At 33.2% G+C, this 11,197-nt stretch overlaps 1 protein-coding gene across 2 annotated transcripts; it reads left to right on the forward strand.

Annotated features, from left to right (window-relative positions):
- The first annotated feature begins 1,140 nt into the window (after window positions 1-1,140).
- Window positions 1,141-9,593, forward strand: LOC127098605 (D-amino-acid transaminase, chloroplastic). 2 transcript variants are annotated; one of them, XM_051037240.1, is made up of 6 exons: window positions 1,407-1,577; window positions 1,676-1,725; window positions 3,280-3,377; window positions 7,809-7,987; window positions 8,389-9,074; window positions 9,284-9,593. In XM_051037240.1, exons 3-6 carry the CDS (start codon window positions 3,312-3,314, stop codon window positions 9,373-9,375), a joined length of 1,023 nt encoding a protein of 340 aa, XP_050893197.1. In that variant the 5' UTR covers window positions 1,407-1,577; window positions 1,676-1,725; window positions 3,280-3,311; the 3' UTR covers window positions 9,376-9,593. The 2 variants fall into 2 exon arrangements, with proteins under 2 accessions (XP_050893196.1, XP_050893197.1); XM_051037239.1 differs by lacking the exon at window positions 3,280-3,377 and having other exon boundaries at window positions 1,141-1,577.
- Window positions 9,594-11,197: the final 1,604 nt, after the last annotated feature.

Here is an 11,197-nt window from a genome sequence, read left to right on the forward strand (position 1 = left end):
CAATTCATGCCACACACCCAAACTCAAAACCAGGAACCAAATTCTAACCACCAAAAACCATACGCAACCACCACATCTGTCTATATCCCGGATGATTCATACGATTCAACCTCATGCAATAATAGCCTCCCACTTATGAACACCAAACCATTGTTTGACTTTAATACACCACATGAACCATTGTTTCGTTTCCAAAACGATTCAATGTCCCAGTTCGGACAACCATACCATCCACAAACCACCCAACCACAACGACCCAACTACGACAACATGAACACTAAACTTAATTACGGTAGCGCCATTGGCGATACCCCTTAGATATTGGGGATAAATGATGACAAATCTGTCAAATACCATTGGACCTTCACACCAGCCACCGTTGCATCATGTCAGCACTCAAAGACAAAAAACACGTTAGAGAAATCGTGGGAGACCTCGAAGACAGACTAACGCACCAGGATGTGGAACATGAGGTGTTTCAATCGGGCGGATCATTGATTTTCTTGTCAACTGTTATGTATTTTAACCTTATATCATAATATTAATAATTATTTTTTCATTTACCTATTTATTTTATTTATTTATAAATATAAAATATAACTTTAAAAAAAAATTATATACGGCATGCGCCACATGCAATGGCGCATACACATGGTATATAATAAGTATGCGCCAATTGCATTGATTGCATTGCATGCATGCGCCAAGGGTATGAGCGCCTATGTTCATTGACAAAATAGATGCGTCAGTCCAACTGACACATGTTTCATGAAAGATGGTTATTTCGGTAAATGTTTTGAAAAAATAATTATTTTAGAATTTTAATCGAAAAAATAGGTTATTTTAAAGAAAAATAGGTTATTTTAAAGAAAAATTCAAGTTAAATTATTTTGAAACAATCATTTAACTTTTGTTTAAATAAGACAATTTTAAACTAGGGATTTATAACATTACTCTACATATTAATATAAGAAAATAAGAGATATATCAAAGTAAAATAATTTTACAGTCCAATAATCATTCTGAGAATAACTGTTATGCATGCAATGCGGTGTAATTTTAAAATAAGGTGAATGATGATTATTGGATGATGATGTAATTTTAAAATATATAATGAAAATCACATGGCTGCCCTTACACACGGAAATTACACAAGTGTCCTTTAACAAATCAAATGCGGTGTCATGTATTTGTCTCTACCTCCGTGTTTGCATATAATTTCTCATTATTAATCTTATCATTGTTATCTACCCATCTTTCGACTATATTTTATTTCCATTTTCAGTATCTCTAATCATAGAAGGGTTCATTTATTAATTCAGTTAATCAGTCATTTTCAAAGAATATAACAATCAACAAACATCATCTTCTCCGAGTATAGATCTGCAGCATCACCACCGTGAACATGGCGTTTCTCCGCTTTCTTCCACAACCACTCAATTCATCATTATCTACTGATTTCCTTCATCATCATCACCGTCTTCCCTATCCTCAACAACAACAACAACATCGCCTCAATTTCGCCGTCGTAAAAACCACTGCTCTCTCAGATTCTCATCCGTCTAGAACCTTACTTGGTTTGTTATTATCTTAATTATCATTATTATTATTATTATTATTATGCTAATCATGATTAATTCATTCTCAAAATGAAATTTATGATTTCACATTGTAGATTCGAAAACTCAAGTGTTTGATGCTGTTCCTCTTTTATCTTCCTCCCAGGTACTCACACTGTATAACATTTCTTCATACTTTCATAGTTTATTTCCATTCATTTTTTGCTAGCTACTAGTAGTTTCATGAATTTTCGTCCAGGACTTTTCGCAAACACTTTCTAATTCAATCATAAGCTAAAAAAATTATGATTGCTGGTCTAAAATAGAAGTAGATTCTAACTAATTTCACCTTATTTAATGATATTGCTATCATCAAAATATTCTTCAATTAATTCAAATTTTATCCTCATGAAACAAAATTTCAGAAAATTAAATGATGAAAAAATGACACTAGTTTGGAGAATACAATTAATTTTTTTTTCTAGTGAGAAAGATTGGCTAACATGACTAGCCAATAGTGGTTTGGACTTTGGAGGAAAATCAAATCCGAGTTCTTTACTTTTGACAAGGTTTTCATCATAAAATTCAAACCAGAATTTGGATTTTATCTCCAAGATTCCGAAGCAGAATCTTGTAAAGGAGGAGTAGCCCCCCGAAAAAGAACAAGAAGCATTGAAATCAACGGATATTATTAAAGATGAGGATCTGAAAATCAAGAACTAAAGAGATTGTTTATATCAATATTTAAATATAGGGAAATGAATTTTTTTTTTTTTTTTTAAGTTAAGTTCCATGTTGTGCGTTAGTTGAAAAAATTTCTAAGTCCCATATTATTTATGTAAGATATATTTTCTTTAGTTTATTATATAAGAAAATTCTTTTGTATTTCATTCCAAAATACACAAAAAAAATTATTTTGAATTTTTCTTTTCTCACTCTCATAATTCTGATTCTTTTAAATTATTGAAACGTCAACTTCTTCCCATTTCTTCTTACTCGTTGAATTTTTTGATTATTTTCTTGAATTCTCTTTAGAGAATAAAGTTAATTTCTTCTTATTTGAGTTGAGAAATGATCAAGTATAATTTTTGGATTCTCTTTAGAGAATTATTCGAATTTCTCTTTGTTTGAGAAATCATTTTGAGTGGTCAAATGACCATTATTGAATTCTCTTTGGAGAATTATTGGAATCTCTCGTGGTTTGAGAGATTATTACGATTGATCGTTATACCATATACTACGGGTGGTATTTATACCATATTCTAATGGTCGTTGTACCATCAGATGGTGTATTTCTAGATCGATTATCTATCGTGCAAGTAGTAATCGTACAATATAGAACTGAGATGTTTTATCCTGGAGGCGGCACAGTCGTTTGACTGCTTTGCATAATTTCGAATAGTGCTGTGAAACGTTTTAAAGAGAGCGACCTAGTACGCGACTGTGAAACAACAATTTTAAGACATTTCGAACTGCCATGACTACGGAAGAAATTAACGGTAAAAAAAGTGTGGATTTAGATGGAACACTTAATAGTATTGAAGTTGAATATGCTGCATATAATAAAATGAACATTTACAGCTCAGAAAAGAAATCACTTTATGAAAAGAGAATGATTACAAAATCATATTCTGAATGGACTCGCAGATGATCTGTGATTATTACAGTAGTTGCGATACTGCAAAATAGGTTTGGGATGCTTAAACAAATGAGTATGCAGGTAGTCGCTATCTCAAGTATCAAACGGTATAGATGAAAGATCCGTGGAGACTCAATGTCGCGAACTTCAAAAGATTGATTATGAGATCATCTCAAAAGGTATGTGTTTAAATGAACCATTTTAAAATTTCTTTATTAGTGACAAATTGCCCCATAGTTTGAAATTTTTAAAATTATGCTTTGCTGCAAAATAAAAGAATTTTTAATTGAGAGTCTAATTATTTTCCTGAAGAAGAATCTTAGAAATATGATCAAAGAGAAAAAGTTTTGGTTGTTTCAAACAACAAAAATAAATTCGGTGTAGTTCTGAAGCCATTTGAAAAATAATTAAAGAATCAGAACCGCAATATTGTGAACTGAATTAAGAATGAGAACCCTTCAAGAGCCCCAATTACTCCATTTGATAGGCAACAACCACCACCATAACGAAATGACACTGATGTTTTCTCTTAATTCAATTGTGGAAAACTAGGTCATATGATTAAAAAATGTAAGCTCATGCTTGAACCTCATGCTACCCCTAATGCACATGTTAACCTGACTGATGAGTAATTTATTGCTTTGATCACCGAAATCAACGTGATTGGTGATTCTAATAGTTGGTGGTTTGAACATTGGCTCCTCTCATCACGTCTGTTATGTTCGTGCAATGTTTAAAACATACACGAATAAGAAAGTGTTGTTGGAAGTTGCCCACACCACTAATGTTGTCGGTATTGAAGAAGTGGAACAGAGTCCACCTCTGAAAAATCTGTAATCTTGAAGGATGTCATGTACACTTTAGAGATTATAAAGAGTCTTGTTTCTGGTTTTCTTCTGAATAAGGCATGGTTTAGTCAGTCTATTGGGGTAGATTTGTACACAATCACTAAAAGTGGCATTTTTGTGAAACTGCTATGTTTAAGACTTTTGCAAATGAAATTGAAATTGAACTTAGTAACAAGATTAAGAGAATTCGTAGTGATAGGGAAACTGAATATTATTTCAGTTTATTTAATGAATTTTATAAACAACAATGAACTGTACATGAAATGGCTGCACCATATTCTCCTGAAATGAATGGTAAAGCAGATAGAAAGAATATAACTCTTACTGAACTAATTATTGCTATTACGTTGAATTATGGTGTTGCATCTCACTCGTAGGGAGACATTTTGTTGATTGTTTGCTATGTCCTGAATAAAGTTCTCACGTCAAAAAGTAAGATCTCTCCTTATGAGATATTAAAGAAAAAGCAACCAACCTTGTCTTATTTACGAACTTGGGACTGCCTGGTTTATGTCAGAATTTTGGATCCGAAGCGAGTCAAACTCGTTAATAGAGACTATGAAAGTTTATTCATTGGGTATGCAGCAAATGGTAAAGCATATAGGTGTTATGACCTAAATGCTAAAATGATCATAGAATCGAATGATGTTGAATTTTATGAAGACAAATTTCCTTTCAAATCGAGAAATAGTGGGGGCACTAAATCGAATCACAATCTTGTGATAAGAAGCATAGAAAGTAACAACGAAGTAGAAATAAAACTTCAAAGAAGTAAAAGAGTAAGAGTTGCTAAAGACTATGAGCCCGATTAAGTGGCTTATAATGTAGAAGAAGATCCAATAAATCTTTAAGAAACCTTGTCATCTCTGGATGCAGATTTGTGGCAAAAAGCTATTTATGATAAGATAGATTCTCTGGAATCTAACATGACCTTGCACTTAGTATACTTGCCTCATAGTTGTAAACCAATTGTTTGTAAACGTGTTTTGAAAAAGAAACTAAAACCTGATGGAAGAATTGATAAGTACAAGGCTCGCGTTGTAGCCAAAGGTTTTAGGCAAAGAGAAAATATAGATTTCAATACTTTTTCTCCAGACACTTGAATTTACATCCATTAGGGTATTTATTTTAATGGATGCTATTTATAACTTAATAATACACCAAATGGATGTTACAACAACTTTTTTAAATGGTGACTTAGAAGAAGAAATCTATATGGACCAACTGGGAAGGTTTTGTAATTCATGGGTAAGAAAACAAGGTCTGTAAGTTAGATAAGTCTATGTATGGTCTAAAACAAAGTCCAACGCAATGACATGAGAAGTTTGATAATTTAATGATATCGACTGGGTACAAAGTGAGTGAAAGTGACAAATGCATTTATTACAAATCTGAGAATCGCATTTGCACTATCATATATCTATATGTAGACGATTTACTCATATTTGAATCAAACATTCAGGCTGTAAATGATGTGAAATCATTATTGTGCAACAAATTTGATATGAAAAACCTCGGAGAAGTGAACGTGATTCTTGGTATCAAGATCACGAGATCCGAATAAGCAATTTCTTTGGATCAATCACACTATGTGGAAAAGATCTTAAAGAAATATAATCACTTTGACTGTAAACCTACGAGCACATCATATGATCCATGTGTGAAATTATTTAAGAACACTGGTGAAAGTGCCAGATAGACAGAATATGCGAGCATCATTGACAGTCTTAGGTATGCCACTGATTATACTAGACCCAACATTGCATATCTCGTAGGATTGTTCTGCTTGTTTACTAGTAGATCGAGTAACAAGCATTGGCAAGCTATTGAGCGAGTCATGCGGTATTTTAAAAAACTGTGAATCTCAGTTTGCATTATCAAAGATTTCCTGTTGTATTTGAAGGATACATTGATGCAGATTGGAATACCTTATCAGATGATTCCAAAATAACTAGTGACTGTATATTCAATATAATTAGAGGAACTGTATCTTGGAAATTAAAGAAACAAACTATCCTAACTCAGTCCATGATGGAGTCTGAGATGATAGCATTAGCTATTGCTAGTGAAGAAGCAAGTTGGTTAAGATGCTTGCTAGCTGAGATCCCTTTGTGAAAAAGCCTATGTCAGTTATGTTGATCCACTGTGATAGTACCTCAGCTATTGCAAAAATTGAGAACCGTTATTATAATGGTAAAAGATGTCAAATAAGAAGAATCACAACACTGTCAGATATTTTATCTCTAAAGGAGCTATAAGAGTGGATCATGTACACACTGATATAAATTTAGCAGATTCTTTGACGAAAGGATTAGCTAGAGAGAAAGTCCATAATACATCAAAGAGGATGAGACTAATGCCTATAGAGAAATGAGTTGCTCATGATGGTAAGTCGACCTAAATGACTGAAGATCCCAAGAAATAGGTTCAATGGATAATAACAAGTTGTGAGTAATATGAGATGACCATGCGAGTATAAATAAGTAAAGCATGAATCCTAAAGCAATAAGAGGATGAGATGATATAAACTCTTAATGAGATCTATACTCTATATGAGGGAGTATTTAGGCTACATGAGTACTCTTGATAAACTCACCTATGTGATTGTTGAACTTAGATCGGTTCCAAAGGAATTTCGAGGCATAATTCCTAAAGCCTTCACTAAATCGGGATATACGTGCAGAGCCATTCAAGCACAGACCATTAGAATACACCTTATGAAAAGATTGTGTGCAGGTTTGATGTCTCTGATAGAGTTCGAGACATATGTGTCACTTTTGTTGAATCATAATCCTACTTACTACGCGAAGATTCAATTCGTAGACACCTTTGTTTATGTACAATCTTAAAAACATTTTACTTTACTTCTGAAACACTTTTTTAAATTCAAGTGGGGGATTGTTGGAACATTATGTCAATATTCAAATATAGGGAGATGAATTTGAAAAAGTTCCTTAAGTCAAATCCACACGTGTTAGTTGAAAAAAATTTCTTAGTCCCACATTGCTTAGGTGAAATATATTTCCTTCCTTATTTTATTATATAAGGAAATTCCTTGTTTCATTTCAAAAACACACCAAAAATTTATTTTGAATTTTTCCTCCTTCACTCTCATAACTCTGCGTCTTTTGAATTGTCGAAGCGCTAACTTCTCCCATTTTCTTTCTACTCGTTGAATTTTCTGAATATTTTGTTGAATTCTCTTTAGAGAATAATGTTAATTTCTCTTCATTTGAGTTGAGAAATTATCAAGTATAATTTTTGGATTCCCTTTAGAGAATTATTCAAATTTCTCTTTGTTTGATAAATCATTTTGATTGGTCAAATGACTATTTTATGACACTTTACTTTGCAGATTAAAACCTCAATATATAAACACTGAATTAGTGGCTTGGATCTAATTTAGTTCAATCGAATCTAATTTAAATTATTTTAACACAGAGATTAATCCAACGATCGGCATTTGGTTCGATCGAGCAGTTAGATTAATCTTGTGGCCAATACTTGGTTGGACCAACCTGCAGAGGATCCAAAACACTTTGAATTAGTGGGTGAGGAACTTGATTAGTTTGTATGATATAGGATCTACTCTTATTATTACTATACTTTTCATGAAAATCGTAGACATTCATGTTTAAAGAAAATAATCATTTTTTAAACAAAAGTGAGGGCTAATCAGTAGAATTGAAGTAATTATTTGAAGTATGTGACACTGGTGTTACTAATAATGCATGTTTTTACTCCCTCATTTGCTTGCATAAGGCCTATGAAAGGATGAAAGCATTCAGAGAAAATATAAAAGGAAAGCAGCAATATCTTGCCATGTATTCTAGTATTTTTGGTGGGATAACAACTGATCCAGCAGTTATGATTATTCCTATGGATGACCACATGGTCCATAGGGGACATGGTGTCTTTGATACTGCAGCAATAATGGACGGGTTAGTGACTTCCACCTCAAACATAAAACTAGTTTTTTTTATATAGATTGAACATGATAACTTCACTATGATAGTATTTTGAAATTAAAACCAAGATCTTCAAAATTTATAATAATTCTTACCTTCTATATGTGCCTTTAGTAGGCTCAAATAATGTGAAGGAAACAAAAACAGATGAAGAATGACATTTGCATAAGCACTTTGCTTTTTCAAGCTAATAAAAAGTAAAAACGTTCACTCTCCTTTGTGCACCCTTTAGGATAAAATAACTATATATAAATAAGGTTGTGAAGTATTATTGTCAATTAGGTACTATAGTAATTGTCTTATTTTTTTTCCCAACATTGTGTTTTATACTTTGAAAACTAAAGGTGTCAGCTGATATATTTTATGCTTTACAGGTATCTGTATGAGTTAGATCAACATCTTGATCGCTTTTTAAATTCAGCATCAAGATCGAAAATAGATCTCCCGTTTGATCGTGAAAGTATTAGAAGAATTCTTATACAAACTGTGAGCGCTTCCAAATGTCGAAATGGATCACTAAGATATTGGTTATCAGCAGGACCTGGTGATTTTAACCTCTCTCCCTCTGGCTGCCACCAGTCAGTGCTTTATGCAATTGTAATACAGGACATGTCACCGGCAGCGGGCGCAGTTAAGTCCAGGGGAGTTAAAGTCATTACTTCATCTATTCCAATAAAACATCCCAAGTTTGCAATCACTAAGAGTGTGAATTACCTTCCAAATGTGCTTTCAAAGATGGAGGCAGAGGAAGCTGGTGCTTTTGCAGGGATTTGGCTTGACGATGAAGGTTTTGTTGCTGAAGGGCCTAATATGAATGTGGCTTTTGTCACTAAAGAGAAGGAACTTATAATGCCTCACTTTGACAAAATTCTAAGTGGGTGTACAGCTAAGAGAGTTTTAACCCTCGCTGAGCGTTTGATCGAGAAGGGTAAGCTTCGGGGGATAAGAAAGAAAAATGTGACCGTCGAAGAAGGGAAGAAAGCAGATGAAATGATGCTTCTTGGTAGCGGAGTTCTAGTTTGCCCTGTAGTGCAGTGGGATGAGAAGATTTTTGGAGATGGTACGCAATTTCTCTTCTTTCTACAATGAATATACAATGAATATTCATGTGATTTTGGACTAATTACTATGAGCATTATTCATCTTTTAGTTTTCTTCAAATCGATTAAATTCCTTAGTTTAAAAGTTGAGTATGAACCTGTCATATTCTAACTATTAGCAGATCGAATGATCTTTAAGCTTATTGATTTGGTTTTTCATTCATTGTAGGCAAGCCAGGTGATATAACAGAGGATCTCTTAAATCTAATTGTTGAAGACATGAAATCATCTCCCTCTATTCGTACATCTGTTCTATATTAACCCAACTTTATTTCCTTCTTAAGATGTGATTATGAACATTCATAAGTAGTTGTATCCTCAAAATTACCTACACTTTTGTTTCCCTGAACTTTCCATTTTGGCTCATTTGCACATTTGGAGATCGTGAAGTCCATTTGATCTGAATTTTGTAGCTAGGTTTGTATAACAATGTATGATGGTTGTATACCAAATTTGAAGTTCAAATTTTTCCTTCACAATTAGGACTATTATTATGATATTCTAAAGATTATATTTTGATTATAATATCTAATTTATATGATCTAATAGAAGTTATTTAATTGGTAAAGAGGTAATTCATATATAGCAAGAATATAGCGTTAACTTCCACTGCAACGTGAGAATCTTGTTGTGGTAATCTATCGGTATTTATTTTATGCAGATGAATTTGAAAAAAAAAGTTTCCTTCTTATTCTTTTATTGAGGTGAGCGTTGGAGTGTTGATCTTGCAAGTCAGTGTCGCTCCGTCGTATCGGAAAGCATCGTTTCACCGTAGTGAACATAGCCTCATCAGGGAGAACCATAAAACTTACCTCATCAAGTTCCTGTTGTACCTAGACAAGCAATTCTCCCAAGCCTTCAATTGTTGTAGACGAATCTCAGAGTTCAAGGAGCCACTGACTTACTAAATAGAGTCTACAAGCTGGTACACCAAGAGACAATGCAGTATATGAAGTAGCCTCCTGAGGCAATCAGTCCATTACACCAGAGCTAAACCCCATTGACACAACTGCGCCACAAAGAGGAATCCTGAGGTTACATGCTTACGATTGACATTGAGGACATATAACTTCCCCGCTCGATTTTGAAGGAAGGAGCGATAATCACATCCTTTTTTAGCTTTTCCACCCTCATCAGTCACCGACATATAATTCTTGAAGAAGAGCAAGATATGACGCAGACGCTCTGACTCTAGAGCTGAAGAAGAACACGATGTCTCTCTGCATCCTCGATAGCAGAATCCCGAGGTCTCTAAAGAAGCCTCGAAAGTTACAGAGATATAATTGGAAATTGAAACGAACACGTCAACCATGGAGATAACAAATTGGATTACTATCACGTCCAAGTGATGGTGAAATGCAAGCTCTTCGCACTAACTTATTTATAGTTTGAGATTGTAAAGCATGCATTAAAAACTTAAGTTTTTATCTTTGGTCCTCAAATCATTTTAGATCCTCTAACTAGTTAAATGCAATTAATAGAAATCCATTTCATATTGTTTTAGCGTTAGTTAAATATGTGCATTTAGGCATGTTATCATCATAGGTCTTATTTGAATGGCAAAAAAATTTAAACGACTTAGCATTATTTTCATATTGATAGCCTAAATCATCTTTATTATAAGTTCCCCTTTGATTATCTAATATGATATTGAAGTCATATCTCCTTTTGATAAATTTATCAAATGTTTTATGAAAAACTTCAGTTTGATTTTCTAAAACTTCACATTTTACACACTTGATAGATTTATTTATAACATCATAAAAATTAGGAGTCTCAAATTAACGAAGCTTATTTTTTCTCTCAGACGATCTATTTCCTGAATTAGTTTTTAATTTTCATTTTCAAGAAAAGGGATAATCGTTTTAGAGACGAAAATAATATTTTTAATTTACTTAAATAATCATTTAATTCTTTACAGACGAGGAATAACATTTCTTCGTTTCTTTCCATGAAATATATGTTGGCTTCTTCCTCTTTTTTAGATTCATTGAAGGAGTCCATATTGTTTTCGTCTCATGCAATGTAAGATCTTTTAAAGGTATTTTGTACCTTTGACATTTCTTCTGGTTTTATGGATAAT

This window comes from Lathyrus oleraceus, chromosome 6 (assembly GCF_024323335.1).
Source record: "Lathyrus oleraceus cultivar Zhongwan6 chromosome 6, CAAS_Psat_ZW6_1.0, whole genome shotgun sequence".
NCBI classification, from domain to species: Eukaryota; Viridiplantae; Streptophyta; class Magnoliopsida; order Fabales; family Fabaceae; genus Lathyrus; species Lathyrus oleraceus.